Source organism: Sus scrofa, chromosome 11 (assembly GCF_000003025.6).
Source record: "Sus scrofa isolate TJ Tabasco breed Duroc chromosome 11, Sscrofa11.1, whole genome shotgun sequence".
Lineage (NCBI taxonomy): Eukaryota > Metazoa > Chordata > Mammalia > Artiodactyla > Suidae > Sus > Sus scrofa.
In genome coordinates, this window is record NC_010453.5 from 25,226,194 (window position 1) to 25,245,417 (window position 19,224).

Genomic DNA, 19,224 nt, shown 5'->3' on the forward strand with positions numbered 1-19,224 from the left:
TCAAAAGAGAGAGCCCCCGAGTTATTTTTGCATCCTCCCTGGTGCCTGGCATGCAATAGACATTCAACAAATATGTTTTAGAGGACTGCCTAGAATACATTTCTAAGGAGTAGCCAACAGGATTTAGAAGTAATATGGTTTTAAAATTTTTGCTTACTTGGGTTATGTTCAGGACATCCTAAGACAAATTGACTGACTTTCTTGTTCTGTAAATTTGCAACTGTTTGGTGAGGGAAACACATGAATTCCATTATATCTAGGGAGTGCCCACTTAAGAGAGAAAATCCTTTTTTAGACATTTTTATTTGTTTTTTTAAAATGATTTTTATTTTTTCCATTGTAGTTGGTTTACAGTGTCAATTTTCTACCATAGAGTGAAGTGACCCAGTCACACATACATCTTGTTTTCCCATTATCCTCCATCATGCTCCATCATAAGTGACTAGATATAATTCGCAGTGCTATTCAGCAGGATCTCATTGCTTACCCAGTCCAAAGGCAATAGTATGCATCTATTAACCCCAGATTCCCAGTCCATCCCACTCCCTCCCCCTCTCCCTTGGCAACCACAAGTCTGTTCTCCAAGTCCATGAGTTTCTTTCCTATGGAAAGGTTCATTTGTGCCATATATTAGATTCCAGATATAAGTGATATCATATGGTATTTGACTTTCTCTTTTTGACTTGCTTAGTATAAGAGTCTCTAGTTTCATCCATGTTGCTGCAAATGGCATTATTTCATTCCTTTTTATGGCTGAGTAGTATTCCATTGTGTGTACATACCACATCTTCTTAATCCATTCATCTGTCGATGGACTTTTAGGTTGTTTCCATGTCTTGACTACTGTGAATAGTGCTGCAATGAACATGCGAGTGCATGTGTCTTTTTCAAGGAAAGTTTTGTCCGGATATATGCCCAAGAGTGGAATTTCTGGGTCATATGGTAGTTCTATATTTAGTTTTTTAAGGTACCTCCATACAGTTTTCCACAGTGGCTGTACCAATTTACATTCCCACCAACAGTGTAGGAGGGTTCCCTTTTCTCCACACCCTCTCTAGCATGTCTCATTTGTGGACTTATTAATGATGGCCATTCTGACTGGTGCAAGGTGGTATCTCATAGTAGTTTTGATTTGCATTTCTCTAATAATCAGTGATGTTGAGCGTTTTTTTCATGTGCTTGTTGGCCATCCATATATCTTCTTTTGAGAAATGTCTATTCAGGTTTTCTGCCCACTTTTCAACTGGGTTGGTGGTTTTTTTGCTGTTGAGTTGTAAAAGTTGTTTGTATATTTTAGAGATTAAGCCCTTTCAGTTGCATCCTTTGAAACCATTTTCTCCCATTCTGTAGATTTTCATTTTTTTTTTATGGTTTCCTTTGCTATGCAAAATCTTGTCAGTTTGATTAGGTCAAAAATCCTTAATTTTTTGGATTCAACTGCATATAATTATATACTAATGGGATCAGAGACTGGCAGCATTATCACTAGGGGAGAATAATGAAATACCAATTATTTTAATTTTTTGATGATAATTAGGTACTGATTCATATTTAGCTAATTAAATGTGCTATCACTTTGCACATGCTTCCATTTACCAGGTCAGGGAGTGAAAACTGGATTTAAGGTGGCTGGTTAAAATCTAAATGGAACTTTTTGAGTACTTGAGCCAACTTCAGTTCCTTTCAAACTTGTTTGCAAAAGCTAACATTTGTGTTAAGATAGGACCAAGATTCTATGGTGAGACTTTTACTTTTTCCCCAGTTTTATTAAGGTGTAATTGACAAAAAAAAGTGTAAGATATTTAAAGGGTACACTGTGATACACTGTGCAAGGATTCCCCCCATTGAGTTAATACATCCATCACCTCACATATTTACCTTTTTTTTGGTGAGTGTATTTAACATCTGCTGTCACAGAAAATTTCTGTTATACAATGCAGTGTTATCAGTAATAGCCACCCGGTTATACATTAGATCTTCAGACCGCCTTCATCTTATAAGTGAAAGTTGTTTTTTTTTTTTTGTTTTTTGGTTTTTTTTTGTCTTTTTGCCATTTCTTGGGCCACTCCCGCAGCGTATGGAGGTTCCCAGGCTAGGAGTCGAATCGGAGCTGTAGCCGCCAGCCTCCACCAGGGCCACAGCAGTGCAGGATACGAGCTGAGTCTGTGACCTACACCACAGCTCACAGCAACACTGGATCCTTAACCCACTGAGTGAGGCCATGGATCGAATCCACAATCTCATGGTTCCTAGTCAGATTAGTTAACCACTGAGCCACGACAGGAACTCCCTAAGTGAAAGTTCTTACCCTTTTACCAGCCTCTCCTGTAACCACCCCCCTGCTGCCTCCACCACTGCCCAGACCTTGGCAATCACTTTTCTACTTTGTCCCTGTGAGTTTGATCTTTCTTTTTTCTTTTTAAGATTCTACGTATAAGTGATACCATGCAGTATTTGTCTTTCTCTATCTGGTTCTTTCACTTAGCATGATGCCCTCCAGGTCCATTACCATTGCACCCTGGACTGCTTCCATTTGGTGTGTAGGAGGGAGAAGGAAGCCACCTGGAGTATTTGTGGGCAAATGCAGGGATGTGCTCTCCTAGGGCCTGGTATGGAGTTATGTGTTCTCTTTGCCTCCGCTTTCCTCGGAGTCCTGATTATCTAGGAGATTTCTCTTTCGGGAATGTGTACTTTTGCAGTCATAGCAACTCTTCCTTCCTCAATACCTCTGCTTCATTTATCAGTAGTATTGCAGTAGTTCTCTTAATATCTTCTGCTTGCGAGTTCCTGTCGTGGTGCATCGGAAATGAATCTGACTAGGAACCAGGAGATTGCGGGTTTGATCCCTGGCCTCACTCAGTGGGTTAAGGATCCAGTGTTGCTATGAGCTGTGGTGTAGGTCGCAGAGGCATCTCGGATCTGGTATTGCTGTGGCTGTGGTGTAGGCCAGCAGCTGCAGCTCCGATTGGACCCCTAGCCTGGGAGCCTCCATATGCCGTGGATGTGGCCCTAAAAATACAAAAGAGGAAAAAAAATATATATATATATATCTTATGCACCTTCACACCTTCACCATTTCTCCATATTGTGAGCCAAAACAACGAAAAAAGAAAAAGACGAGTAAGTGAAGCTACAGCTGGCGGGTTAAGGACTATTGACGCTCAGCCCTCATGGGGTAGTGTCACTGGTGTTTCACGCAAATGCAAAGTGACAACCATCTGGGAAGATGCCTATTTTCATTGCATGATTTCGTTTGAAACTAAGTAAACCGTATGTAGCAGTTGATCAAGCTCCTTTTTTTTTTTTTTAACTCTTTCTAAAACATTACATTGATGACTACTCAAAAAAACAAAACAACACAAACAAAGTCAATTAGAACTGAAGCTTTGGGGATTAAATATTGGCAGAGACGCAGTGGGTTGGTATAATTATGCAATAAGACGTAATGAATGCTATTAACACAAACAGTCTGTAGATAGATACAGTCTACACAGCCTTCTATTTGCAAACTAGAAACAGGCTGAAGTCCATGAAAGAAACTTTTCAATAGAAGTTGTCAATTTAGAGATGCTTTGAAAGATTGCTGTTACCAATAGCAACTTTAACAGTGAGGAAATTAAAGGGAGTAAGTGTTGATTGTGAGGTATCTCAAGGTTTATCATCTTTATTAAGCCAAGTCTCATCTTTTCTTTCCCTGTAACATTATCTTTTCTAAGAATCTGTGGCAGTAGAAAAGATTTCATCACTGTTGGGAAGCTGAAAAGATGTCTATAAACATCACTTCTGATAGTAAAATAAAGTATAAGCTGCATCTTCTTTAGGTGACATAAAATTGATTTTTTAAAATCTTTTCAATTTTCTATGTGGGATTTTATGCCACAGCACATTGACTTTCCAGTAAATGAAACAGAATTGCTGACTGTCATTCAAAAGGGATAGAGTGCCCTGAAATCACACACATTGAATGGTCCCTTAATGTATAATGCTGCACACTGTAGAACAACTCCATATGCCGCTACGTGCATTATTTTCTACTTACTGTAATTATAACATTACATGTATCTTTCATGCAATGAGGAGTTTCATGCTTTTTTTTTTTTTTTTTTTTTTTTTTTTTTTTAGTCATAGCATGACTTTCTATTTATTTCAGCCTTGCTGACAGGGAAAAAAGAGAAATACCTATTTTTAAGCCAGTGATGCTTTTTTTGTCTCAGTTCAACTCAAGAATAAGCTTCCAGGAGATCCCATTGTGACTCAGTGGTGACTCATGTGGGTTCGATGCCTGGCCTCACTCAGTGGGTTTAGGATCCAGCACTGCTGTGAGCTGTGGCATAGGTCGCAGACCTGGCTCACATTCCATGTTGCTGTGGCTGTGGCGTAGGCCAGCAGCTGCAGCTCCGAATCATCCCCTAGCCTGGGAACTTTCAAATGCTTTGGGTGGGGCCCTAAAAAAGACAAAAAAAAAAAAAAAAAAAAGAAAAAAAAGAAGAAGCCTCTATCCTCCTCCCTCGTATCTTATTTTCTTTTGATTTGTAGAGCCATATTCCATTTAATATACAAAGTATTTGTTGTGAATATTTTGTGTTACTGATTCAGCATACAGGTGTATGACTTGTTTAAAAACCCCTTAAGAATAAACTTTCGGGAGTTCCTGCTGTGGCTCAGTGGAAATGAATCTGACTAGTAACCATGAGGATGCAGGTTTGATCCCTGGCCTCGCTCAGTGGGTTAAGGATATGGTGTTGCCGTGAGCTGTGGTGTAACTCGGATCCTGCGTTGCTGTGGCTGTGGTGTAGGTCGGCAGCTACAGCTCCCATTCAGTCCCTAGCCTAGGAACCTCCATATGCCTTAGGTGCAGCCCTTAAAAACAAACAAACAAACAAAAACAGAATAATCTTCTGTTTTTGAATAAGAACACTTGAGTTTTGAGAGGCAGTTGCATTTTATCAGATAGTTGAAGGAAAAATATTTTAACATTGTAGGGTTCTAAAACGCTTAGGTACTCCTTACATAAGAGTTATTTTAAAAATATATAGTATTTGTTTTAAGAAATGAAAATTTAATCACTGCATAAAATGGTGTTTCCTGGTTTCTGATGTTAGACAACTTGCAAAGCAAGTCATTAAAATTTAATTTATGTTTAATGAGGTACAATTAATAATTCACAGTTACTTCTGCCTGAATATAGTCTAATCATTTGCCATATCTGTCAGCCTTTTTTTTTTCTTTTTTTCATTTTAAGCTAGCCCTTTGTAGCATTTTGCCAAATAATAGCCTTCAGGTGACATTATTATACTTAAGCTCTCCTTGTATTCTGCAGCCCATATGTTGTTGTTGTTGTTACCAAAATTCTAATAATATTATGTTTTCCATATCAAATGAAAAGCCAGCTCTGAGTGCTTTTCCTATGAGATGCCTTCTCTGTCCCTGACTTTCACGTTTCCTCTTTCTATGGTGCTGTTCCTTTAGGTCCGCTTTCCAACTCCATGGCACATTCTGACCTATTAGCAGTAAGATACATCTTAGAAACCATTTCACCATTTTCTTTTCATGTTAAAAGTTGAAAATGGCTGCTTCATTTTTCTTTTAAAGTTATCATTATTTTTGTTTTAGGACCGCATCCGCAGCATGTGGAAGTTCCCAGACTAGGGGTCAAATTGGAGCTGTAGCCGCTGGCCTACACCACAGCCACAGCAATGCCAGATCTGAGCGGCATCTGCGACCTACACCACAGCTCACGGCAACATCGCATCCTTTGCCCACTGAGCAGGGCCTGGTTTCCAACCTGCGTACTCATGGATGCTATCAGATTGGTTTCCACTGAGCCACGACGGGAACTCCCTAGAGTTATTATTTTAAAAATTTCACCTATGATTGAATTACAAGTTTCTTATGAACAGGGATTAAAAATGGTAATAATTGTATGTTTTACAATTTCCAATATACTTTTTAAAGTTATTTCATTTATTTCTACAGCATTACTTTGGCTAAATTTTTATTTTCCATACTTTACAAATGAGCTGACTGAAACTCAAAATGTTAAAATACTTGCTCAAGATCACACTAGTTAATGGCAGAGTTAGGACTCAGACCTCCAAGCTCATGCTTTTTTTCACCATAATACGCTAATTCTTATAATAGTAGTACAACAACAATGATAATACTATTGTATAATAATGAATTTGCATCAGGAACTATGCTTTACCTACGGGTAGGAACAGGGCATTTAAAATTTTTCTATCGTGAAATTTTTTTTTTTTTTTTTTTTTTTTTTTTGTCTTTCTTCCTTTTCTAGGGCCGCACCTGCAGCATATGGAGGGTCCCAGGCTAGGGGTCCAATTGGAGCTGTAGCCGCTGGCCTACGCCAGAGACCCAGCAATGCAGGACCCGAGCCGTGTCTGCAACCTTCACCACAGCTCCTGGCAACACTGGATCCTTAACCCACTGAGCGAGGCCAGGGATCAAACCCGCAACCTCATGGCTCCTCGTCGGATTCATTAACCATTGAGCCATGACGGTAACTCCTATTATGAAAATTTTTTAACATATTGTATAGAAAGTAGAATATGTAATGAACTCCTTTGTGTCCATAACTTTGCTTTAACAATTAACAGAGGGAGTTCCCTTTGTAGCATAGCTGGAACGAATCCAACTGGTATCCATAAGGAAGTGGGTTCAATCCCTGGCCTCGATCAGTGGGTTAAGGATCCAGTGTTGCCGTGAGCTGTGGTGCAGGTCACAGACGTGGCTCGGATCCTGCATTGCTGTGGCTGTGGTGTAGGCCGGCAGCTGGGAGCTTCCATGTGCCAAGGGTACGGCCCTAAAAAGCAAGAAAACCCTCAAAACAAAAAAACGATTATCAGCATTTTGTTCATCTTGTTTTATCTGTATTCTGCATGTTACCTATAAGTTATCTTTTAACACACTATTATTTTACATAGTGCATTTTTTATCATATCTCAGTTTTTATCTTTAATATAACCGCCTTTCCATTATTCCACTTAACAAATTAATAATAACCCCTTAAAATACTCTGATATCCTATTTTCAGTTTTCCTCAGTTATCTCCCAAGTGTCCCTTTGGAGATGTTGGAGTGTTGATTTGTTTCAATCAGCATCCAAACAAAGCGTGATCATTGTGTTTAATTGACATGCCTCCCAAGTCCCTTTGAAAGTAGAAAGATACGCCCTCATGGTCTCCTTATCCTGAAGTATTGACTCATTTTCATGAATATAAACATTCTGTTCAAAATTATACCAATTATGATGAACTTCTAATGAGGAAATATTTTCCAGAGTAAATTTCATCAAGCCAATTTTAACTTCTTGATTAATTTACACAATGAAATCGAACCACATTCATTGCTCACAGGCTAGCAATTTCTTTCTGAATTCCTTCCCAGGCTTTTTTTCCCTGAACTGCATAGCATTTAATTTTGAAATCTTTTACACACTATGAAAATCAGTCAACATATATTTACTATTAACTAAGGAGACTCTGTACACATTGTTTCTACATAATTCTCTATAATCCTTTCTATCCCATTCTATATGTTAATTATAGGCTAAGTGTGATCATGGACTTAGTTTTCTCCTGGTATCAGCTTAGTAAATGTTTGTTGAATTACTTAATATTGAGATACTGTGAATATTTTATTGCCAAAATTAAAGAATGTGTGAATCTTGTTAATTAGTCATCTGGATTGAGCCCTGGCAGATTGCTACGGTGCGACATCAGAAATATACCATGTTGCTCTGCCAGAATAATTGTCTAATATGTGTAGAGCGAGTGAACAGTTGGTCCAGAAATTTTCCTGCCTGTGTCCCCAGCTGGTAGTGGCAGCAGGGAATTTGATAACTAAGTGTACCATGCTTCTAGTAGCTCCAGCCTGGGAGTCCCAAGGCTATGAAATACTTGGTTTCATCAAATATAAAGACACTCACTCATCTATATTTTACATTATATTACTTGGTGTCCTTGCTGTGAAGTTGCCTGAATTACACTATAGAAATTCTTCGTCCTGCTGCACATCCTCTCTAACATTTAGTTTGTCTGTCCAGTGACTCTTAGTGAATATTTTTCTTGCCTTTGTTCGGAATCCGTATATTGTTTTTGTAGATACATTGATTCCTTCCACACACACAATATTTGTCATGGCTGCTGTGGCCCGACCTCATGACCAAACTACTAAAGAGTCTATCTTTGCCATTTATAGCAACATATTATTTCACGAGGAAATTACAGGGGTATAGATTTTATTTTTCCTGATGGAAAAGGAGGTTATGATTTTGTCAGGAAGTTTTATAAGTCGTTTTAGAACCATGCAAGCTAGTAGTGCCATTGAAAGTTAGGCTGTCTTTTCTGACTTCCGGGTACTGTTTGTTGGCTCAGTTACAGGAGACCCATTTATGCAAATGTTCAGGGTTGTTTACTCTTCAGCTTGCTTTTTTTTTTTTCTGATTAAGTAAATAATGCATGTTCACTGAGAGAATTTGGAAAATAAGAAATTTCCAGTGATTCAGAAAGCAGGAACCTCTCATTTTGTTGTTGGATTAAAGAATCTTAGAATAAGCTAAGTGTTTAGCGATAAGCTTTATTCAAATGAATAAAGATGGTGGTAAAATCGTCACCTGGGAGTTCCCGTCATGGCACAGCAGAAATGAATCCGACTAGGAACCACGAGGTTGTGGGTTCCATCCCTGGCCTCAATCAGTGGGTTGGGCATCCAGCGTTACCATGAGCTGTGGTGCAGGTCACAGATGCAACTCAGATCCCTCGTTGCTGTGGCTGTGGCAGAGGCCGGTGGCTGCAGCTCCTATTTGACCCCTAGCCTGGGAGCTTCCAGATGCCACACATTCAGCCCTAAAAAGCACAAAAAAGAAAAAAGAAAATAAGTCATTTATGACCTAAAGACGATTTTGTGCTGATTTCTATTAAAGGACGCAAGCTGTGTATACAGAATAACAACTAGTAAATACAGATAAAATTGCACAAGAGCAAAATGAAAAGAGCGGATTTCTCTTTGGCAGTTGGGTAGCGTCTTGTTTTCTAAATTTCGGATTAAGAAGAATGAGTTATGTGTAGCTTTTATAATAAAAAATTAAGGTACCATTTATGTATCCATTCAATGAAAGCAGTCCTGAAGAGTTTCTCGTGTACGGGAAAACCCTGTCGGAAAGAGCCGATCATTGTAACTCTTTCATTTGGCTCTGGACGTTTACAGAAATTCCTTCCCAGCTTATGCTTTTAGCCTTTCCTCGAAGGAATTATCAGAGCTTTTAAAATGAAGCGGGAAAGGACCTGATGAGATCTCTGTTTTAGCAACAGAACTAAGCAAATCGTGGACTGGCCTGTCGTTAAGTGCAGAGGTGGGCCACCAGAGCACCCTTTCTAGGAGTCTGAGCACCCTGGGTGATGAGCTGCCCTGGGGTAGTGACAGCCGGTTAGACTGGAAGGAGCAGATATGGGAAGCAGGCACTTCTGTGTAAACATGTCCAAAATTAAACTGCCTTTTTTCAAACCAGACTGCCCTCCCCCACCCAGCAAATGCACTTCCCTTCCCCTATTTCATATGCCCTAAGGAGCGTCACCTTCCACCCTGCTGTCTAAGACAGAAACTTTGGGAGTTCCCATCGTGGCTCAGTGGTTAATGAATCCGACTAGGAACCATGAGGTTGCGGGTTCCGTCCATCGAGGCTCAGATCCTGTGTTGCTGTGGCTCTGGGTAGGCCAGTGGTTACAGCTCTGATTCCACTCCTAGCCTGGGACCCTCCATGTGCCTCGGGTGTGGCCCTAGAAAAGGCAAAAAGACCAAAAAAAAAAAGACAAAAACTTTGATTTCTCAGGCTCCTTATCCCCCTCAGGCTGCAGTGTGGAAAGTGCGTTGGAAATAGCGTGTTCGTTGGAAGACAGGGAGCTTAGTGGTGAGCCCACCACCATCATCCAGATTCTTGCTCCTTGGTGTGGTCCGTGGGCCGGCAGCACTGGCGTCACCAGGGAACCTGTTAGAAATGTGGTGTCGGGTCCCACACCAGACCTACCGAGCCTGCCAACCTGCATGTTAATAAGGCATCAGAGGGGATTCACTTGCTCATCAAAGCTTGAGACGCACTCTTCTGGACGCGGTGAATTTAGGATGATCCCAGAGACATTTGACAGACTTGAGATATATTTTTGGAGGTAGAAATGAGAGGAGATGGTGACGAATTGACTCTGAGAGGTGGAGCAGGAAGTACTGGCAATGACTCGGCTATCTGCCCTAAACGACTGGGGGATGGAGGTACCCTTGATTTGTTCCGCAAATATCTGCATGTCTTCTCTGTGCCACCACTGTTCTAGGCTCTGGGGGTACAGTTGTGAACAAAGCAAGCTTCTCAAAGAACTTACATTTCTAGTGAGGGAAGAAGTACAACACCCAAATATATAGAATACCAATTTATCACTTATGGAAATAAGTGCTTTGGAGAGAGAAAGATAAAGTTAGCACTTGATTTTCCTCAAAAAAAAAAAATATCTTCTGGAGTTCCCTTGCGGTGCAGCAGGTTGAGGATCCAGGTTGTCCCTGCAGCGGTTTGCTTCGATGCTGTGACATAGGTTTGATTCCTGACCCTGGAACTTTCACATGTCGTGGGCGTGGCCAAAAAAAAAAGTTGTCTCCCCCCAGTCTTGCCTATCTTTTTGCTCAAGAATTATCTAGAAATAATCTTTGATCCTTCTTTTCCTTCATCCTCTCATATCCAGTCCATCAGCACGTTCTGTCAACATCGTGGAAAACAACTGGAATCTTTCCTGCTCCACTGAGTCCCCCCAGTCCAAGCCATTTCTGTCTCTCACCTGGACTTTGGATAGTGTTCCAGCTGGCTTCCCTATTTCCATCCTTATTCCTTCCCTTGCAGTTCACTCTCCATACCTAAACCAAAGTAATCTTCTTAGGATTTTTATTAGTTCATGTCACTTCTCAGCTGAAAACCCTCCAGTGGCTGCCCATCACTCTTAGAGTAAATAAATAAATTCCCAGTTCTACCCCTTGGCTTGCAAAACTCTACTTGATCTGACCCTGCTTCTTTACTCCATCTTCTGTATTCTCTGTTTGCCCACAACCCTTCGACACACTGGCTGTTCCTCAAATATCCTAAATTTATCTCTGTTTTAGGGCATCAGCTATAGCAGCTCTTCTTCTGGAATGCCCCTCTTTGTAATCTTTAGAGGGTTGGCTCCTTGCCTTTTCCGTTTTGGCTTTAAGGTTAACTAAGGAAGGTCCTTCACTTCTAAATCAACATGAAATCACCACCCAGTCACTAGCACCTCACCTTAGCTCGTTTTTCTATATAGAACTTACCACTACTTGATAATTTTCTGGTTTATTTGTTTATGTGTCTAATTATCTCTTTCTGATTACTTTTCTAACCTTCCAATCTATCAGCCTTCACACTTCTGGAATGGAAGCTTCTTCAGAGCAGAAACCGTATCTTTTCTCATTCATTGTTATCACTCCTGATACATGATATCACTCAATAATATCTGTTTATATGTTGAATAAAAAAATAATTGGTCTTTGGATACCAGTCTCTCCTCTTTCAGTATTTTTTGCATATTATTGCCATACTGACTTTCTTTAAACATTGGTTTCTTTGTGTTTCTTTCTGATTCAAGGATGTACAATGAATCTTAATTGCCTGCCACTGTCTGTGTGTTTCATACTTCTGTCTTATTAAGTATTTGCCTTAATTTCTCTTGTATCTATCATCTTGTGGCATGTTAATGAGTCAAAGAGAAGAGAGAGATTCTAAGGCTATTAGAACCTACATCATATCAGTTACAAGTTATTTTTTTTAAAGAATGAAATAATGTCATTTGCAGCAACAAGGATGCACCTAGAGATTACCATACTAACTGAAGTAATTCAAACAAAAACAAATATATGATATCACTCGTGTGAAATCTAAAAAAAAAAAAAAAACAAAAATACAAATGAACTTATTTAGAGAACAGACTTACAGACAGAAAACAAACCTATGGTTACCAAAGGGGAAAGACTGGGGAGGAAAGATAAATTAGGAATTGGGGATTAACATGGTCACACTACTGTATATAAAGTAGATAATCAACAAGGACCTACTGTGTAGCACGGGGAACTCTACTCAGTATCCTGTAATAACCTATATGGGAAAAAATCTGAGAGAGAAAGGATATATGTGTATGTGTAACTGACTTTATTATACACCTGAAACTAACACAACATTGTAAATCATCTATATACCACTACAAAATAAAAGTTAAAATCAAAAATTCAAAAATAAATAAAGTTGCCCCACAGCACAAAGAGAGAGAGAGAGAAGCTTCTGGCTAAATGAGCATTCTTGGTCCTCAAATTAGTGTTAATACAAAAATTAGTGTACATGAATGCACAATTTTCAAACAATGTCTTAAGAAGTTGTCTACACTGATAGCTTGTCTTCTGTGTTCCAGGTGTGTATGTCTGTTCTCCCTTTGAGAATTATGAGGGATATATTCTCATATTCCCTTTGAAAATTTGTTTATCTAGGAGAAACTGTCACAATGCTAGGACCAAAAAAAAAAAAGAAAGAAAAAAGAAAAGAAAAATGCTCAATAAATATTAATTCAATTTGTTTAAATTTCTATCCTTGGTGCTGGTAGAAAGCTTCTATTGACAAGGTATTTGGGTATAGTAGAAATAAGCATAATAATAATGACTGCTAGGAGTTCCCATTGCAGCTCAGAGGGTAAGAACCCTACTAGTATCTATGAGCATGAGAGTTTGATCCCTGGCCTCACTCAGTGGGTTAAGGATCCCACGTTGCCATGAGCTGTGGTGTAGGTCGCAGACGTGGCTCAGATGCTGCTTTGCTGTGGCTGTGGCAAAGGCGGGCAGCTGCAGCTCCAGTTTGACCCCTAGCCTGGGAACTTCCATATGCCAAGGGTGCGGCCCTAAAAAGCAAATAATAATAATAATAATGAGAATAATAGTAATGATGATTGCTTCCCTTTACTGGGCTTCTGTTCTTGCTGCTAGGCACCATACATTTCCCTTATCTACCTAATTATTTCTATTAGGATGTATTCCTAAAAGTGAGGAAAGAGGCAACTCAAGGCCCAGGTTACCTAAGTCAATTTCACGCTGAAAGAAATGTAATCCATGCTGTAGGGACTGTAAGCAGAAGCATCAGAATCCGACAGACCTGAATTTGAATCCTGGTTCCACTACGATTAGCTGTGAATCTGTGAGCATGTTGCTCAACTTTCTGAGCTTTGGTTTCTTGATTTGTGAGGTTGGAAAAAATCATAATCCCTACCTCATGGAACTGTTATGATGATTAAATGAAATAAGCCATAAAAATACTTAGCATAAAGCCTGGCACAGTATAAGAAATCAGTGTGTTATTTATCGCTGGAACATATGTTACGGAACTCAGCTTTTTTAACCACTTCTCTTCCCACACAACACACTTGTTAAAAGGTTTCCATCCCATTAATAGAGTATTCCACCTCTAAGTGAAAACTTTAAAGTGGAACAATAGCATGGGAGTGGATTCCATTTTTAGCAGTCTGTCCTCTGCAGAAGGACAGCAGCTCTCACCATCAGTAAGTGGTAAGGAAATGAGGGCATTTCTAGGAAGAGCGGATGTAGTTGAAACTTATTAACTTATAATAACTTATAACTTATAATTTTAGGTCTGCAAGGTTTTAAAGGACCGAAAAGTAGGATAAAAGGAGAAGAAATTAGTGTTTGATTTAAAAAGAAGTACAGTGTGATATTTACCTTTATATAGCTAAAAAACCATACTTCTGAAAAGCTGATTAGAAAAATCATTGTTTGTAGTTTTGCTGAATTTCCTTTGATGCCATTCTTCAGATCTGAGATAGATATTATTCTGCTCTAATGTTTGCACTTTAGTGTGAAGTTATAGAACAGAAAAAAAAAAAGTTAGATGAGGGTTAAAATAATTACGATGTTGATTTTAAATAACTTAGAGCTAGTGTATTTAGGAGTAAATTTAAAAACCCTTTAATATTATAGAAGATGTGCTGTATACATTTACTTGTTTGGTTTTTTATTAACAATAAGCTAAAACAATAAGTAGGTTTTGCTAAGAGACCCTTCAGCTTTGTTTTACTTGCAGGCAAAAGTCTCTTTTTGTTCAATGTGCTCTCTGTAATTACAGGGCGTAGGGAAAAACAAGATTGTTGATAGATTCCTTCACCTGCTCAACAGACCCCGAGAATATATCCAGCTGCACAGGTAAGAGAATAAAACTCACAACCTCTTAAAGTCTGGTTTCATCATTTATTTTGCTCCCAGTACAATTTAAAAATACTTTCTTAAAAGCTCATTTTTTATATACCAGTTTCATTTCTATTCCTCCTGCTCTTATCTCTCCTCTCCTTGAAAGGTAATAAAACCATGCAGAATTTATTTTTAAAGCGACTAATGCTTTATAAACATGAATTAATAGACACTTTGTGGACAGAGAGTGGCGAACATTTACATTCAAGAAGCAGTTTTCATCAACATAAAGGTTCTGAAATTAGGAGAAAAATATAGAGAGACTAAGCCCACCCTCTAATAGGAAGCTAAGAAAGCTTACAAAGAGAAACAATAATTGCTATGAATCTCAAATGTAAGATAGGAACTCAGAATTATGAAGAAGTCAGTTATTAGTCTCCTTGCCTTTCTTGAAAACACTTTGTGGATTATTAATTTTGTGTGGTTAGAATGCTGGTCCAGGGATGGCTTGGAATCAAATAGGTTTTATCAACATGGATTGTTTTTGCTTTATCAATGGACCTGTTCTACATCCTTTAAAAATAAAATATAAGCAGCAGATTCACCAAAGGAGAGAGACTCAAAAAAAAGATGATACCAAGGAACAAGCAACTTGAAACTAGATTTAATTGTCATTGTTTTAATTCCAGGAGAGTAACAAAATATTAATGTTATGTAATATCATGTGTAGTGGAAATAACATTAGATTGACTTTCAAGAATTGATTCCCAGTTTGGGTCCTTTCACAAAATAATGATGCATTCTTGAGAGAAAAAGGTAGGAGAAAAGAAGGTAGAGTTAGTAGACCAAAGGAGAAAGAGAAGAGGGCCAAATTAAAGCTGAGAGATGGTCAAAAACTCCCACTTGGTATCTGTGGTGGAGTAACTGCTACCAGGTTAGTACCGCCACAGTAAAGAACTATAAATACGGACAAGACTCACAAACACTGGGAAAAGAACAAACACTAAGGATTTGTGAGCTGAATAATTACCAGAGCTCCCACATGGTTAAATGCCATCACTAAACTTACTCCTGGTATTCAGAAGATATCCTATATAGTCTGTGCTTTAGCAGTAGGATCAATCTGTCCCTAAGTAAAAGCTACTCTATGCCCACCCTTAATAAGTTAAAAAATAATGTTGAAAAAAACAAGAATGAGGAGTTCCTGTAGTGGCACAGTGGTTAACGAATCTGACTAGGAACCGTGAGATTGCAGGTTCGATCCCTGGCCTTGCTCAGTGGGTTAAGGATCCGGTGTTGCTGTGAGCTGTGGGGTAGGTTGCAGATGAGGCTCGGATCCCGAGTTGCCATGACTCTGGCATAGGCCAGCAGTTACAGCTCCGATTGGACCCCTAGCCTGGAACCTCCATATGCCACGGGAGCAGCCCTAGAAAAGGCAAAAAGGCAAAAAAAAAAAAAAAAGTGTTTGCTATTTAACACTATTTTGAAACTTTTTCTCATATAAAATGACTTTAAAAATTAAGGGAATGGATGTTGGAGGGAAAATGTTTTGAAAAAAATTCAGCTGATTCAGAAGTAAACTAACTGCTTAGCTGAACAAACTTAACATGCAATGAAATAAGACTACAACATCCAAACATTTAACAACATGGCATTCTTAATGTCAAGCATTCAATATAAAATTACTAGACTTACAAAGAAGCAGGAAAATTGGTCAGTAGAAATAGACCACTAAATAACAGATGATAGAATTAGCAGACAAGGACTATAAAACAGTTGCCATAAATACAATCAAGCATATAAGCAAGAAGAATGAACACAATGAGGGAATAATTAGAAATTCTTAGTACAGAAATAGCAACCCTAAAAAAGCAGTCTCACATATGAGCAATTGGTCTCAAAAAAAGGAAGGAAAAAGACAAAGAATGGGGCAGAATAATATTTGAAGATATAATGGTGAAAAAATTCAAAAATTCCAAAACTTCATACTTTTCCAAAATGAAAAATATGAAGTCACTAATCTAGGAAGCTCAATGAACCTCAAGCAGGATGAAAAGGAAACCACAATAAAGTACATTATGATCAAATTGTTGAAAAATGAATGAGAAAATCTTTAAAATTGCCAAAGAAAAAAAGACAGTTTACATATAGGAAGAAAATAAGAAAAATTACCTACTGACTTGTCATGAGAAATAAAACCACAATTCAATGAAATGGTTGTTTTTAAAGAGCCAAAAGAAGGGGGGAAAAGTTAGTATACAGTAGTAAATCTGGTAAAACATTCTTTAGAAATACAGACATTACAGTTCAGTCTTTTCCATGAACATAGATGCAAAAATTCCTAACAAATATTAGCAAATCAAATTCAATGGTATATAAACAGGATACTGCATCATAACCAAGTGGGTTTTATCCTAGGAGTATAAGGTTGGTTTAGCATTTGAAATCAAATATTGTAATTTACTCTATTTATAACATAAAGGAAAAGCCATATGATCATTTCAGTCATTGCAAAACAAAAACAGCTTTAGTAAAATTCCATGCTCTTTCATGATAAAATGTTATAGCAAATTACAAATAGCAGGGAACTTCCTCAGTGTAATAAGAGGCATAGAAGCACTGATGAAAAACCTATAGCTAATATATTTAATGGTGAAAAATGAAATGCTTTCCTCCTATGATCCAAGAAAAGGCAAGAATATTCACCGTTCATCATTATGCCAGAGGTCCTTGCCAGTGCAATAAGGCAAGAAAAAGTAATAAATGCCACATGTGTTTTAATAGAGGTAAAATTGTCTTTATTTAGAAACATCATGATTGTGTGTATAGAAAAAATCCTAAGAAATCAAAAACTATCCAAACTAATAAGTAAATTCAGCAAGGTCACAGGATACAAGGTCACTGTAGAGAATCAGTTGTATTCCTATATATACATAGTTGTATTCCTATAGCAATGAACAATGGGAAAAGTAAAGTTTTTAAATACTTTTTATAAAAGCATAAGAACATGAAATATTTAGGAATAAATTTAACAAAGTATGTCCAAATTTTAATTTGCTAATTTTAATAGGGCATGGCAAGACCATCTTAACTCCTAAATTTCTATAGCTCACTTACATAGGTTCAGAAAATTTCTAGCTTATTTCCATGTCTTAATAGTTCTTTGTATGAATACATTATATAAACCTAGAAATTTCAACTCACTTTAAAAAAATGGAAAGAAATTATGATGTCAAGATTACAGGACTAGATGTTTTCAGAGATTAGAAAGAAGTAAGAAACATAATTCCTATCTTTAAGGAACTGTAATATTGTTCTTGTTTGTAATTATTTCAATCTTTCATGTTTCTACTGAATCTAAAAAATTAACCCCCCCCCCACCTTTAAGCCTTTCCACCAGTTTTTCTTCCTACTTGGACAGAGTTTGAGGGAAATAATGAAAAAATCAAAATGTTGAACTAGTTTGCTAGTTCTCACCTGAATAAATTCACCTTTATTTGTAACATATCGCAGTTCTAGTTTTTGAGCCACAAGACATGTGGCAAGACCCATATTTTATGTTTTAAGGATGATACAGTGAGCATTGCGTTATTCATTCTTAGGAGAAATTTGTGCTATTTTATCTATTTATTTTGGTTGCATTGTGTTTAGTCTCTGCTGTTTACTGGTGCCTTTAAAAACATCTGATTATTTGAATGTTTTAGTGGAGGTATATACTGATGCCACTTAATTATATAGTAATAATTAGAGCCAAAAATGAATTTAATTTTATATTTTAAAATAATCAAATAGAAAACCAATTTTTGGAGTTCCCATTGTGGTTCAGTGGTAATGAACCTGACTAGTATCCATGAAGATGAGGATATCAAAATAGAAAACCAATTTTTGGAGTTCCCATTGTGACTCAGCAGTAACAATCCTGACTAGTATGCATGAAAATGAGGGTTCAGTTCCTGACCTTGCTCAGTGATTAAGGATCTGGCATTGCCGTGTGCAGTGGTGTAGGTTGCAGACGCAGCTCAGATCTGGCATTGCTGTGACTGTGGCATAGGCTGGCAGCTGTAGCTCCAATTCAACCCCTAGCCTGGAAACTTCTGTATTCCTTGGGTGTGGCCCTAAAAAGCAAGAAAAAAAAGAAAACAAGAAAAAAAAAGCCATCTTTTCTTAAGGATGCTATCAAAGGTTGAAATTAGCTCTCAAATGTATGCCCAGAAATAAGGAAATCACTTTATATGAGGGTCCCTTTGTATGGTGGGCATTTTTTAAATTTCTGTATATTGGACATCAAAATATTTTTGAAGAACGATATATTAGGCTGAACTAGCTCAATTCTGATTTTATGTTATGAAGGTTCTTAATACGATCAGCAAAAACCAAAGCAAAGTGATATTATAATGTTCCTAGTAATTATTTCTGGGTCTATATCACCATCACATTCCTTATAAATGGGTCTTTAGCTTATAATTCATTATCTTTAATAGTTATGAGAAGTTTTAATAAATCTTCCTTTCTAGGAATTATTTCTTGTCTTTTAATTGTTGGCATAAAGTTGTTTATACAACCATGTTATGATATTTTTAATGTCATTACACCCAGTAATATCATCATTTTTATTTCTGATATTGGTTATTTGCCTTCTCTTTTTTTAAAATTTTTTTAGTATAGTTGATTTACTATGTTCTGTCAATTTCTGCTGTATGCAAAGTGACCCAGTTACACATCTACACACAATCTCTTTCTTGTATTATCTTTCATCATGTTCCATCACAAGTGATTGGACATAGTTCCTTGTGCTATATAGCAGGACTTCATTGTCCATCCACTCTAAACGTAGCAGTTTGCATCTGATAACCCCAAACTCCCCGTCATCCCACTCCCTCCCCCGTCCCTAGGCAACCCCAAGTCCAATGTCCACGTCTGTGAGTCTCTTTCTGTTCTGTAGATAGGTTCATCTCTGACATATTTTAGATTCCACATA

General features: G+C 37.8%; 1 protein-coding gene across 1 annotated transcript in view; it reads left to right on the top strand.

The window, feature by feature from the left end:
- VWA8 (von Willebrand factor A domain containing 8) overlaps nt 1–19,224 on the top strand; it is a 390,508-nt gene that overhangs the window by 161,414 nt on the left and 209,870 nt on the right. Inside the window, 1 exon segment of the mRNA XM_021065625.1 lies at nt 14,185–14,261. Within this exon segment, the coding sequence (XP_020921284.1) occupies nt 14,185–14,261 (77 nt within the window).